The 14,024-nt window shown below is 43.3% G+C and overlaps 1 protein-coding gene across 1 annotated transcript; it reads right to left on the reverse strand.

The window, feature by feature from the left end:
• Window positions 1-1,554: 1,554 nt before the first annotated feature.
• On the reverse strand, window positions 1,555-13,525 carry LOC103373874 (uncharacterized). Its single transcript, XM_008303881.1, has 8 exons — window positions 13,297-13,525; window positions 11,535-11,810; window positions 9,582-9,824; window positions 6,466-6,636; window positions 5,985-6,116; window positions 5,695-5,861; window positions 4,654-4,926; window positions 1,555-3,637 (listed from the first exon to the last, which is right to left on the reverse strand). The coding sequence occupies exons 1-8, from the start codon at window positions 13,523-13,525 to the stop codon at window positions 3,458-3,460; spliced, it is 1,671 nt and encodes a 556-aa protein (XP_008302103.1). The 3' UTR covers window positions 1,555-3,457.
• Between the last annotated feature and the right edge of the window lie 499 nt (window positions 13,526-14,024).

The following is a 14,024-nucleotide window of genomic DNA, read 5'->3' on the forward strand; positions in this document are numbered from 1 at the left end:
CTAATGTATTAGCTTTGCCTAGACTAACAGTACATTTTCCTGCTTAGGCTAATATAGCATCCAACATTATGTTGTTTATGCTAACATAGCATCTAACATCATGTTGTTTAGGCTAATGTAGCGTCTAACAATATGTCATTTAGGCTAAGGTAGCATCCAACAGTATCCTGTATAGAGTAATGTAGCATATAATATTAGATTGTTTAGACTAATATAGCATTCAATATTATCCCGTATAGACAAATGTAGCATCTAACATTCTGTTTGTAGCATCTAATATTATGTCGTCTAGGCTAATTTACTAGCTAAAATTATCTTGTAGCATTTCGTGTTGAGGCTAACTCTCAGACCTCACTGGTCACAGACTTTCTGGTGTCTGTCTGCACATCTCGTTGAATCACTGTCAGAGCCCAACAAACTAAATGCATCAGAGCTCTTTAGATTCATCTGTGGGTAAATGTTGGAGGTTAAAGTGTTAAAAGTTGTTGGATGTGACTGTAGTTAAAGGCTGAGGCGGCTACCAGCTCTGATGAACGTTGTGGACGGTTTCCTACATGAAGGTAGAAGCTGGACGCTGGTCTGCAGCAGCTTGAGCTGAGGATTCCTCTCCGCTCATTAAACGCTGAGCGATTGTGTTACTCAGATTGTTTTGGTAAAAACATCCTGGATGGGCTCAAAGTGTTCCAGCCAAAGGTTATTGTTTGGAGTCAGACTATATGTGCAGCCTGAGGGCCCTGTGAGGAACACAGATGGACACCACGAGGATCATCTGCAGGACAAACCTGGGAATCGACAGGATAGAGAAGGAGCTCCGCTGTTTAAACTATCACTTCTATCTGAGACATGCTTTGGAGCATTATTATCCAAGTTATTGATACTTTGGAATAATAATAGTCAGATGTTTAATACTGAAGAACCTTAATATCCAGGTTATTGATACCTTGGAACATTGACTTCCAGGTTATTGATACTTTATGAAGGTTAATGTCCAGATTATTGATACTTTAGAACAACAACAGCCACATCTTTAATACTTTAGGACCTTAATAAAAAGGTTATTGATACGTTGAAACATTAACTTCCAGGTTAAGGATATTTTGGATCATTAGTATCCATGTTGTTAACACTTAGGAATGTTAACCTTCAAGTTATTGATACTTTAAGCCATTAATATTCAGGTTATTGATACTTAAATAGACTCATATCCAGGTTATTGATACTTTGGAATATTAACATCCAGGTTATTGATTTTTTGGAACGTTGATATTCAGGTGTTTGTTACTTTGGAATGTCAATGTCCACATTCTTGGTACTTTGGAGCCATAATATTCATGCTATTGATACTCAGGAACATTAACATCCAGGTTATTGATGCTCTGGATCACTGGTATCCAGGTTATTAACACTTCAGAACGATAATATCCAGGTTATTGATATTTTGGAACGTTAATATCCATTTTATTTTGGCACTAAAGAACATCAGCTTCCAGGTTCTTTGTCCTTTAGAATGTCAGGAACCAGACTTTGCAGCACAAACACATCACACACACTTTGTTGGTTTCTAAAAGCACTTTATTGACTATAGTTTGTGATTTGCTGCATGCAACTAGAAACATTTCAGCTAACTTACAGTTCACACTCTGTACAGGTCGTTACACAAACGGTGAAAACGCACACACCGACTCGTCGGACGCACCCCTGCTCCCACAAGTCCCGTCTGGAAAAGTCGATGCGTCCGAGCAAAATCTCTAAAGTAAAGTCAGTACGACGACTTCTGCTGTGGCTACTGGATAGAAAAGACGGAAATCAGGGCAGCGGTGGAGGACGACATCGTTAGTGGATACTACGGTTTGCGTTTGGTGAGTCGGAGCGCAGACACACTGGTGCGCTTGTTAAAAAGCCATTTCCAGCCTCAGTGCTTCATGTCTTAATCATACGAGTCTCCGGTTTCCCGCCCGAGTCGCTCCGTCCTCCGTCTTTCCCTCCACGTCAGAGTTAAACCGCCTCTAAATCTTTAACCTCCAGCTTCACACACGACTCTACTTCGTTCTGTCGACCTGGAGATCTGATCACGTTGGACAGGCTTTAGGACGTTTTGGGACTTTCTCTGGACCCATTTGGTCACCTTGGTCCATGTTTGGAGCGTCTGTGAGCAGGTTTTATCATTATCATCTGGACACGCGTAGCCGCATTGGACCGTTTCTGAGTCATTTCAGACACGTTTTTATCACATTGGACACGTTTTCAGACATCCTGAACACACATCCAGATCAGTTTTAAACAGATTGTTGTGACACTGGACGAATTTTGAGGCATTTTTGACAAAGGCTGAGTCATCTAGGACACATTTCGGGGTCACTTTTGACAGTTTTTTGTCACATCGATCCATTTTTAATCATTTTGTTCACGTATATGTCGCACAGGAACGTGTGTGAGTCTCTTTGTACAGGCTGACGTTGGACACGTTTTGATTTTGAGTAATTCTGAGTAAATTTGGGAAAGTTTTCAATGATACTGACCACATTTTGAGACACTTAAGATCATTTTTTGCATGATTTTTGACAGGATTTAAGACATTATAAACACTGTTTTGAAAGAATTTTATAACAACGGTAGTCATTTTGTTCATTCAGGTTTTTATCACATTGGACAAACTGTGAGACCTTTTGGCTCCTGAATCTTGAGTCAATATGTTTTTGTCATATTGGATAACTTTTGCCTCATTTTGGACCCTTTTTCTTGTCGTTTATGTCGTCCTCGATGATTTTTGAGTTGTTATGGACACATTTAGTCATAACGGACACTTTTTGAGTGATGGTGGAGAATTTTAAGCTCGTTTTGTACCATCCAATTGATTTTGGACGACTTTTTGTCACATCATTTTGCATTTTTGAATAATTCTGTACAGGTGTTTGTTCTACTGGAACATTTGTGCGTTTCTTTGTACAAGCTGTTGCGACATTGGACAACAACTGAGTCATTTTTGAGAATTTTTTTGTTTTTCTGACGTTGTGAGTCATAAAACGAGGGAAGCAGAAACAAAGACAGACAGAGGAGACGCAGAGAAAAAGACGGAGGCAGCGAGAAGAGAGAAGGTGGACGAGGAAGCTGTTGTAAAGACAAAAATAGAGACAGATGATTGGATCTGAAATGTTAAAGTGCCCCGGAGATGCGGCACAAACACACACCACAACACACACGGTAACACACACAGACACACACACACTGACCCGGTGTGAGTCTCTGAGAGCGACTGTCCTCTCGCTGAACTCACAAACACACACTCACGACACGCACACAATGGTCACATGGTGTTCAGGACACCCCCGCTGGGATGTCATCGCCATGGTTACAGTCTAAGTTCAGAGTTAGGACATAAAACACACACCAGCGTCCGCCGGCAACACCGAGCACACAGGGTTTGTGTTGCCGGTGTGTGTCTGTGCGCGCCTCCGCCTCAGTCGGTCCTCGGCCGGTGCTTCTGGTGCCACAGGGCCGTCGGCAGGTTCTGGCAGCCCTGGTACTCGCGCCGCAGCTCGCCGTCCGTCAGCGGCGGCGTGGCGTTGCAGGGAGCGCCCGCCAGCGTCACGTTCAGCAGGCCGGCCCACGGCTCCAGGAGGCGGGACATCGCAGCGCCCTGGTTCAGATACAGGGTTCAGGTGAGCAGGACCAGCAACAACAACATACTGGATCAGTTCTAAGACACTCTGGACCCGTTTGGAACAACATCATAGTCGACAATTTCTAAGGAATTGTGGACGTACAGACTTGAACAAGTACGTCCACGATGAAGACCACGTTCATCATGTCAGGCTGGAGTTTCCAACGACTCCCAGAACGCCGACACATGAATCTGTGTCCCGCAAATAAAACGATCTTACATTTTGGTTCGTTCATAGATTTATTTATAGGCTTTCTGACTCACAGGTTCTGGATGGTTCCAGTCAGGACTTTGGGGAGACCAGTCTAGAACCTTCATCCCAGCCTGATGGAACCATTTCTTCACCACTTTGATGTGTTTGGGCTCATTGTCTGGTTGGATCATCCACCTGTGTCCAAGATCAACCTTCTGCTGATGGTTTCAGGTTCTCCTGAACAACGTGGAGGTGATCCTCCTTCTTCATTGGTCCACTGACTTTGTGTAAAGCTCCAGGTCCACTGGCAGCAGAACAGAACCAGAGCATGATGCTGCCACCTCCATGCCTGATGGTAGGTTTGGTGTTCTTGGGGTTAAAGGCCTCACCTTCTCTGGAGGCTCACGTCTGACACGATAAACATGGTTTCTACAAGTGGATGTAAATTGTTTGTCCATTGGACCACTGCTGAGTCGTTTTAGATGAGCTTTTTTAACATTGGACACATTTGCAGACATGAACTTCTGAACTATTTTTTGTATTTTTTAAACTTTAGTAACTTTTTCTCATCTTGGATAAACTTTAAGTCATTTTGGACACATTTTGTCTCTAACTGGACCATTTTGTTTGAGCCATTTGTTGTCACAGTGGACACATTTTAGAACATTTAAACCGTTTTGGGGTAATTTTATAAAGTTGTTTATGTCACATTGTACAGATTTTAGTCAGTTTGAATCCTCTTTGGTGGAAGATGTGATTAGGAACGAGTTTGGGAAAATAAAACCAGGTGAGCAGGTACCTTGCCCAGGTGGTCCAGCAGGCAGGTGGCGGGGCTGATGAAGGCCCAGCTGCCGTCCTCCCAGCCCGGACTCGGCCTCTGGGTCTGGTGGGCGTGGCTCTGCCGGGCCGGGCTCTGGATCAGAACCACGTTGAGGTGTTTCTGGGAGCCACGCAGCCTCTTGGACAGAACGCCGCTGTAGCTCTGGTCCACGAACAGCAGGACGCGAGTCGCCCTGCAGCCGGCGAGGTCGGCCAGCAGCTCGTTGACGGAGTAGCGCTCCTTCAGATCGGCCTGAGCAGAGAACGAAATAGACGTTAGCTTCAGTGACATCAAGACGGGTTTCAGAGGGAGGTCTGGGTGAAGGCACCGGTCTGTTCATGTGCGTAAAATAAAACAGTGGAATATCCTGAAGATTTACAGCAGAACACAAAACACGTTTTTATACATAGGGGTGTCATAGGAATTACCGGTTAGTCAACTACGTCCCATTAGTGATTTAGCTAATTGAAAATATATTAACCAACGGGGCAAAACAAGAAGATCATGCATGTAAGAAAATGTATTGAAAAGTTATTCTGGTAGTTTAATGGTAGCAGCTGGACCTGCTTGAGTTCCTTGAAGACATTACACCTCTCACCCAAGAGGCTTCATCAGCTCTGAGCCTGAGAAACAGGTTTTGGTGACACTGGACTGGTTTTGGTGACACTGGACTGGTTATGGTGACATTGGACTGGTTTTTGTCAAGTTGAACGGTGCTGGCTGTCGTTATGGTTACGTGTTTTTATTATTATTATCATGTTAGACAGATTTCAGGTCTCTCTGGGGTAGTTTTGTCACCTTTTTCATTTTGTCATGCAGAGTGAAACACTGAGTCTGTACATGTTGTACAGATGTAAACAGTTGAGACTATGTTGCGCCTCCACTTCCTACAGCTGGTACCACCTGTGGACACTCCTTCATGGTTGCTGAGGTGCAGGACTTCACGTTGGAGTTTCAAATGAGCCGACAGTGAGGTAAAACCTGAGAGAAGTGAACGAGGTGGTTCCTGGTTGTTCTTACGATGCCGTTGAGGTTGGCGTCCCACAGCAGCATGGTGCCGTCGTTACGCGTCGGCGAGTTCAGGTACAGAACCAGCGTGTCGGCGCAGTGCTGCTTCCTGCAGACGTACGACACGTGGTTACGGATCACCGCTTTCTCCGTCGCCGAGTACACGCCCTCGACGTCATCTGTGGGGGGAGGAGACATTCAGTTCAGATCTGCTTCTCTTAAACCCCGAACAGGAAATCCCACTGATTTCTATTCACGTGGCCACTGCTGCTGTTTGGGTGAGGGTTGCCACGGCGACCTACCCGGAAGCTGCCCATTGCTGGCGAAGAAGGTCTTGATGTGGTCTTTGTGGAAACCGTTGTTCCGGAGCATCTTGTAGAACCTCTGCAGGTTCTGGACGTGACGCTGGAACGTCATCTGCTGCTGCCAGCCGCCTGCATGCACACAAACACTGTGAAGCACGGCGGTGGCAGCATCATGGTGTCGGCACATTTCATATTTAACCTCATTAACAGAATCTGTTATGTACATTTTTGAGTCATTCTGGACACAGTTTTGTCATTTTGGACCATTTCCGAGTCATGGACATGTTTTAGCAGCGTTTTTTTTGAATAATTTCGGGCAGGTTTTGGTGGTTTTACTGCATTTAGAAAACATTTCAGCCAACAGTCAGTAGAGATCCAAACTAAAGACATCCAAACATGCCCGATAAAGCTCAGTCAGTGTCTGTTCTATGTGTTTCGGTGCAATTTCGGTGGCATTTGGTATAAAACAAGGTCCGACCTGAGATGAGCACGGCGTGGTCGCAGGTCTGGTAAAGGCGGCAGGACAGGTGGGTGGCCAGAGGCTGCTGGTGGCAGCGGCGGGTGTTTTTGTTCAGTTCACAGCTCGAAACGGGCAAACTGGGAGAGCTGATGGGCAGCGGCTGAGGACACCTGGCAAACTCTGCGTGATCTGTGGGTTCGTAAAGAGAAAAGACATCAGTGCTTCTGCACACTGCGAAGGAAACACGTATCCTGTTAGCATGTTAGCATGCTAACATACACTGTGTCAATGCACAGCTGGTGTGTGCACTGCCAGACACGCCGTCCCCGCTGTAAGGCACGGTGGTGGCAGCATCATAACGTGAAGATACTTAATGAGATAAAACCTCATTTCCAGAGTCCACTTTGCACATTTTTGCATCATTTTGGACACAGTTTTGTCATTTTGTTTTAGCGCAGTGAACAGATTTGGAGACATTTCAGCCAATTTTCAGTCTATTTTAGAAAAAAAGAAACACTTTTGTCTTATTGGACAATTTTTTTGTCATGATGGACAAAAAAAATGTAATTTTAAAACATTTTGAGTAATTCTGAACAAGTTTCGAATCAATTTGGACAATTTATACAACATTTCGTTCCTAAAAATATGGAGAAAACTCAATTTTTTAAAAGTCTTATTTCAAGAAAACAGTGGATCAATTAATTTAAAACGTGGTTATGTGAGTTTGAGTGAAGGATGTTGGTGGTTTTCTGCATTAAGAAGACATTGCAGCCAACAGTAAATGGAGACAGTCAATCATTAGTGGCATCATTAACATTCAACAGTTCAACGCATTTCTGCTGCATTTGATGGCGTCCAACCACATCTTCATGGATGTTTAATGGTGAACCTGAGGCTCCTGGACTGAGAGGCAGGACTGTTGTCATGTGACCTCAGACCACCCACACCTGAAGCTACCTGCAGCTCGTGAGAACAAACGCTGGGAAAAATGTTGAAGCAAACACAGAAAATCCCCGGATAACACCCCAAACACAAGCGTGGCGTGTCTCCGTTTATGAGAAGGAAGCACAAGATTGAGGGGTTGAGTCGAAATAAAATGGAATATAATGCAGGAAGGCTCTCCGGCACTCTGGGCTGCTTTCATGTCTTTATTCTCCCGCTCAGTAATTTACTCTTCTGTCCTTTAATTTAGTTTTTCGGCAAGAAAATCTGCGACTTCGTTTTGGGCTGAAACTAACGATTGTTTTCATCTGTTGATTATTTTTAAGATTCATGATTTGGGCTCTAAAATGTGAGAAAAAAAAGTGGATCAATGTAAAATGATTGCAAAGTATGTTGATATTCGATTCATCAGTTTGAGTAATTTTTTAATTTCAAGTCGTTTTGGACACGTTTTTGTCACTTTGGACAAGTCGCAAGTCGTATTGTACAAGTTCTGAGTCATGTTGGACAAGCGTCGAGTTGTTTTGGACAATTTTCTGTCATTTTTTAAATGATCCGAGTTGCGAGTCTTTTACGGTCATGTTCTGAGTCATTTTTTACAGGTCCTGAGTCGGTTAGAGTCGCCTTGGACACATTTTTGTCATTTTGGACGAATGTGAGTGAAGCTGGATAAGTTTGGAGTCACTTCGGCCAAGTTTCAAGTGTGTTTGGGTTCTTTTTTAATCATTTATGATGAGTTTCGAGTTGTCTTGGAGAAATATTCAGTATGTTAGACATGTTCTGAGTCATGCTGGACAAGTTTCGCGTCAATTAGACCAAGTTTCAAGTCGTTTTGGACACAGTTTTTTTTAGGTCATGTTGGACAAGTTTTGAGTCATTTAGGCCAAGTATCAAGTTGTTGTGGATGCTTTTTACGACCATTTTTGATGAGTATTGAGTTGTTTTAGACAGGTTTTGAGAGATGTTGCACAAGTTTTAAGTCATGTTGGACAAGTTTCAAGTCAATTAGGCCAAGCTTCAAGTCGTTTTAAACACATTCTGAGTCATTTTGTATTATATATATTTTTTTTATTTTGGACAAATTTCAAGTCAACTTGGCCAAGGTTTCAGTTGCTGTTGGACACATTTTATTTTGGACAGGTTTCAGGTTGTTTTGGACAAATTTAGTCATGTTTCATGTCACGTTGGATACGTTTTGAGTCATTTTGCACATCCTGAGCCATTTAGGCTAGTTTAAAGTCAACTAAGTCAAAGTAGATCCTCTGCAGATTCCTTCTTTCCTCCTCTACAACGGTAAACCGAACATCTTTGGACAAAACAAGACCTTTGAGGAAACACTGATCCACATGCTTCACCGGTATTTGACATTTCAGAGGCCAAACAGCTGATGTTCCGGATGAATCAATCAGCTGTTTGTTCTCCAGAATGTCAGACAATGGTAGAAAATGTGGATCAGTCTTGTTTTGTCCAAAGATGTTCAGTCGTAGAGGAAAGAAACCAGAAAATATCATGTTGACGAAGCTGCAACCTCAAAAATGCAGATTAATTAATTAGTCAGTTGTCTTTGTAATCATTTAATCTTCACTTTTAGTTGTTTGTGTTGCTGTTTGACCGTTTTGTGTCTCAGTTAACGCGTCTTTGTCACGTTTTACATCTCACATAATTAGTTGCGGCTGTTTTCCGTCACTCTGGTCATTTATCGTCACTGTTTTTGGTCCATTTGCGTCACTTTCCGGTGATTTTAAGTCTCATTTTAGACAAGTCCTCCTGAGTCATGTGAAGCAACGTTAAAGTCGTTTTGGAGAGGTTTCACCTTATGTTTTGAGTTTTCTGGCAAAATTTCTAGATGTTTTGGACAGATTTGGTCATTTTTGACAAGTTCTAAGTATGTTGGACACGTTTTGAGTCGTTCTTTTTAACAAACTTTTGTAATTTTGGTTTCATGTTTTGAGTCTCGTCTCGACTTCCTGTCAGGGATCAGTTTCTGATTCTGATTATCAGGGAACGGGAGACTCGGGGTGTTGCAGTACACAAGAGTCCCGGTCCAGTATCTGTGGACACAAACAGATTTCTGACAGTAGCTGATAGACCGTCGTGAACCGAGCAGGAACACACTGACAGCCAAACGTCCTGAGTGAAGACAACAGAAGAAGAAGGAAGACGTTGGAGCTGAAGCGGTGGCTTTAACCTACCGACACATCTGAGCCTCTGCGTCCGGTTGCCGTCTCCGACTCCGACCACCAGGGGGAGGAAGTGGACCTCGCAGAGCCCTCCGATGGTCCGCTCCACCAGACGGCCGCCGGCGCCGACGGAGCCACCGCGAAGAGCCCCGCCCCCCAGCCGGCCGTTACCCATGAGCCTCTCCGGCGCCGCTTGGCGACGCTTCAGCTGGTTCTGACAGCGACCCTTCAGAGCCAGAGTCAGACACTCGTCACCTGGAGACACGAAGACACGAGTTCAAACCAAAGTCCTGCAGCTCCATGGAAACAGGAGCCATTTAGGAAGAGTTTCAAGTCACGATGGACAAGTCTCAAGTCATATTGTACAAGTTCTGAGTCATGTTGGACAAGTTTCCAGTTGTTTTGGACACATTTTGTCATTTTGGATCAATAGGAGTGAAGCTGGACAAGTTTTGAGTCATTTAGGCCAAATTTCAAGTTGTTGTGGACGCTGTTTCTATTGATGAGTATGGAGTTGTTTTGGACAGGCTTTGATAGATGTTGCACAAGTTTTAAATCATGTCGGACAAGTTTTGAGTCAATTAGGCCAAGCTTCAAGTCGTTTTAAACAGATTTTGAGTCAAGTCGGCCACTTTTGGAGTTGCTGTTGGACAACATTTTATTCAGGACAGGTTTCAGGTCATTTTGGACAAGTTTAGTCACGTTTCAAGTCACGTTGGACAAGTTTCAAGACTTTTTGACCAAATTACGAGGTGTTCTGAAAAACTTTTTGTCAATTTGAGCTGTTATTTTGGAAAATTAGCTGTTTCTCCTCACGGTTCATCCTTCTGCACGAAGGTTAAAACGAAGTCACATTTACATTAAAACAGGAAAGAATCTCAGAATTATAATTCATCTGTTTATTTTCTGTTACAGGATCGAAGTAAGACTCACAGAATAAGGACGTTTGGATGAAATGCCTCGATGTTCAGGTTCGATTTGGTTCATTTATTGACAAAAACACACGTCACATATGACTCGTGTTGTTTTTGAAAAACGAAGTTGAGAACGTTGACGACCGGGTTGAAAGGGTTAACTGACTGGTTTCTGCTCCACTGACCTTCATCCTCTTCTTCGGGTTCGTCCGTCTCCTCTCCTGCTTCCTGCCCTCGTCGGGTTAAATGAGGTCTAAAGAAAGTTTTCTCTCCGAGACGCCGGTGCAAATCCATCTCCAGAACCCAGCAGGGGTCCGGAGCAGCGTCCATGAATAATTCACAGGTGTGTGTTGGAGTTCACCTGAACATCTGGCCGCCTCACCTCGGTCACAGCAGGAGGCCCAGAACCTGCACTTCGCCACACGCTACCTTCACGGGACGCTGCCTCTTAACCTTCAATCCACGGCAACGCTGCCGTTTGCGCCGCTTTTAGAAACGCTGATGTTTCACCGAAATGGTCTCCGAGTCGTCTGCAGAACCCGCTTCCAGTAGATTTAAAGGAATGAATGGTTTCAGTGAAGTCCTGATCCACTGAGGCCGAGCTTTAAGTTGTTTTGGACACATTTTTAACATTTCTGGACACGTTTCGAGTCACGTTTTAGTCGATTTTTCAGTATTTTTGGAAAACGTTTGAGTAATTCTGGACACATTTTGGACAAATCAAGTCAAGAGGGACGAGTTTAGAGTCATTTAGAAGAACGTTTTAATCATTTCTGGCAGATTTTAAGTCGTGTTGGACACATTTTCAGTCATTTTAAACAACTTCTAACTCATTTTGACCCGGTGTTGGACAAATTCTGAGTTGTTTTGGACTCGTTTTAGGTACTTTTTTAGAGGTTTCAGTCACTTTGGACACATTCTGAATTAGTTTGACATATTTTTACATAATTTTGGAGAAGTTCTGTTGCTTTGGACACATTTGAATTCATGTCAAACAGCTTAAAACTCATTTTGGTTTCTGTGTTGGACTAACTGAGTGATGCTGACTCACCCAGGTAGATGCCGTCCAGGTGGGAGCACCTCTTCTTGGTCACGTTCACGTCCACGTAGAACAGAACCACCGGGTGTCCGAAGTTCTCCCCGGGACTCGGGTCCAGAACCAGAACGGCATCGTGGGCCGTGGACCCGGACAGAAGCTGCTGGTGTCGGTGGGCTGTGGCTTCGCCTCCGTTCAGAACCGGACCGACGCCGAAACCTCCCCGAGTCTTCGGACCCAGAGAGCCGCCGGAGGAGTCGGGCAGGATGGAGACGACTTTATCTGACGGACCTGCAGGGTTCGGACCGACCGAGACAGAGACTGAGGACGGGTTCAGGATTCTCAGGTGATTTCAGACCACAAGTAGCATCAGAACCAGGTGTTGGTCGACCATCAGTCAACCAACCATATACACTCTGTGTAGCTGGAGAAGGTTCTGTCACTTTGGACCCACTTTGACTCACGTTTGACAGAATTTTTGTGATTCTGGATGAGTTTAAAGTCATTTTAAACAGCTTTTTGAGTTTTTCAAGTCAATTTTAGGCAAGTTTTGGTACTTTTAGACGATTTCTGAATCATTTCTGGTAGATTTGTGATTTATTCTTCAGTATTTTTAGTGATTACTTTTAGATTTTATCACATTTTGGACGAGTTTTGAGCCAGTTTGGCGTCAAACCGTCTGCTGTGGCTGCACGAAACCTTTGCTTCAGGAGGTATGATATAAAATACATTAGTTATTATAAGACATGTTTGGTAATAATAAACGTAAAAACACTCACAGGCGGTGTTTTCAGGATGATTTATTTCCTTTCACTCATCACCTGAACTAATACAGATTAAAATCCGTTTACTGTTCAGGACTCAGTCGTATTAAACGTCACCACAGACGATAACTGTTGATTAATTGTGATTTTACCGACAGGGACAGTTTAGTATCTGTAGGAGACGATATTTAGAAACACAAAGGCTTCATTATGTTGTAAATTCTGAGTGATTTCTATTTAAAAATGCTTTAAACACACAGTTTGTGTTTTATTTGCTGATTTAATTCACGTTTACAGCTTTTACCTTAAGTCCCACAGAGTAGAAATACTCTGATAGAAGTAAAAGTACAAACGCTTCGGCATCAAAATACACAGAAATACTACCAGAACGGCTTTTTATTAAACTGGATCACTTTTAAATCAAATTTCTGTTCATGATATCTACATTCTGATGAAATTATTAAAGACTTTTAGGATTTTGTTAAACTGCACTTTAACTAAAAAGAAAAAAAAAAAGAAGAACACTTTTCCAGAACCTTGTTTGTATTTGGCAGCAGATCTTTAATTAGAAAAAGTGAAAAAACAGAACAGATTGTGCAGAATAATTAACTATAATAACTGGTAGAGCCAATAATTAGCTGTTAAACGGGATGTGAACGAGTTTATTTGCTGCTCAGTGAAGGTTCGTCCTGTAATTAACCTGCAAAATGAGTTTTATTGATCATGTTCTGGATAACTGATTAATTATTGATCGTGCAAAGAAACTAAAACAGTCAAATAAATGTAATAATAAATAAATAAATATAAAAATAAAGCAGCAGAAAATAAATACACTTTTGTTTGTTGTTTATCAAAATAATAAATATGTGAAATTTAATATGTTTATTGCTGTTTTATTTTGAAGACTTTTGCCTGTTTTCTTTCTAACCTTAATTTAATTTAGTCATTACTTATCAGGTCTTTGGTCTTTTTTCCGACCAGGACACTGGTTTGAACACCTGTCCGGTTCCTACCTGCGGCCGCTCGAGGCTCCGACACGTAGACGGCGACGGCCGACGGCGGCAGGTGGGCGAGTCGCCGGCACTCGGACTCGGACAGCGAGGACGCGCGGAGGCACCGGTCCAGCTGGTCCCACTGCAGCGACTGGAGGCCCGAGCGGACCCAGCGCTCCAGCCGGGCCGGAGCCAAGCCGGCGGCCTGCAGGACGAGGACGGGCAGCAGCAGCAGCAGGAGACGCTCCATCGGCTCTCAGGTTGATTACAGTCTGATTAATCCGGCTTCTTGTTGTTTCTACTCTTTGTTTTCACTCCTGTTGTTCCTCGTGGTTCATCCTTTTCTCTGTTTGTCTGATTCACAAACCGTCTCCAGATATTTCTCTTTACTTCTTCACTTCTGACTCATTTCTGTGGTCGAACTTTTCCGGCTGTCTGAGATCATTTATTTAAACCTCCAGAAGCTGAAGCTGATATTCCTTCTTCTTCTTCTTCTTCTTTCCTTTTCTCTTAATCTGGACCTAAAACTGAGGAAAGTGCATCCTTCACTCAGTCCCTCCTTTTCTTATTCCTAGTTTCTTCCTTTTTTCTGTACTTGCAGACAAAGCAAACTGTTTTCTTCTGTTATTCCGTCTGTGTTCTCATCCTTTCCTCCTCCTTTGGTTGATCCTTCTGCAGAAAATAAATCCAGGCGGTTTGAACTTTCTCTTCTTCCAGCTTTTTCCTCCTCTTTCTTTCTTTCTTTCTTT

The sequence above is a fragment of the Stegastes partitus genome, unplaced genomic scaffold, assembly GCF_000690725.1.
Source record: "Stegastes partitus isolate 25-593 unplaced genomic scaffold, Stegastes_partitus-1.0.2 Scaffold2089, whole genome shotgun sequence".
NCBI lineage: Eukaryota > Metazoa > Chordata > Actinopteri > Pomacentridae > Stegastes > Stegastes partitus.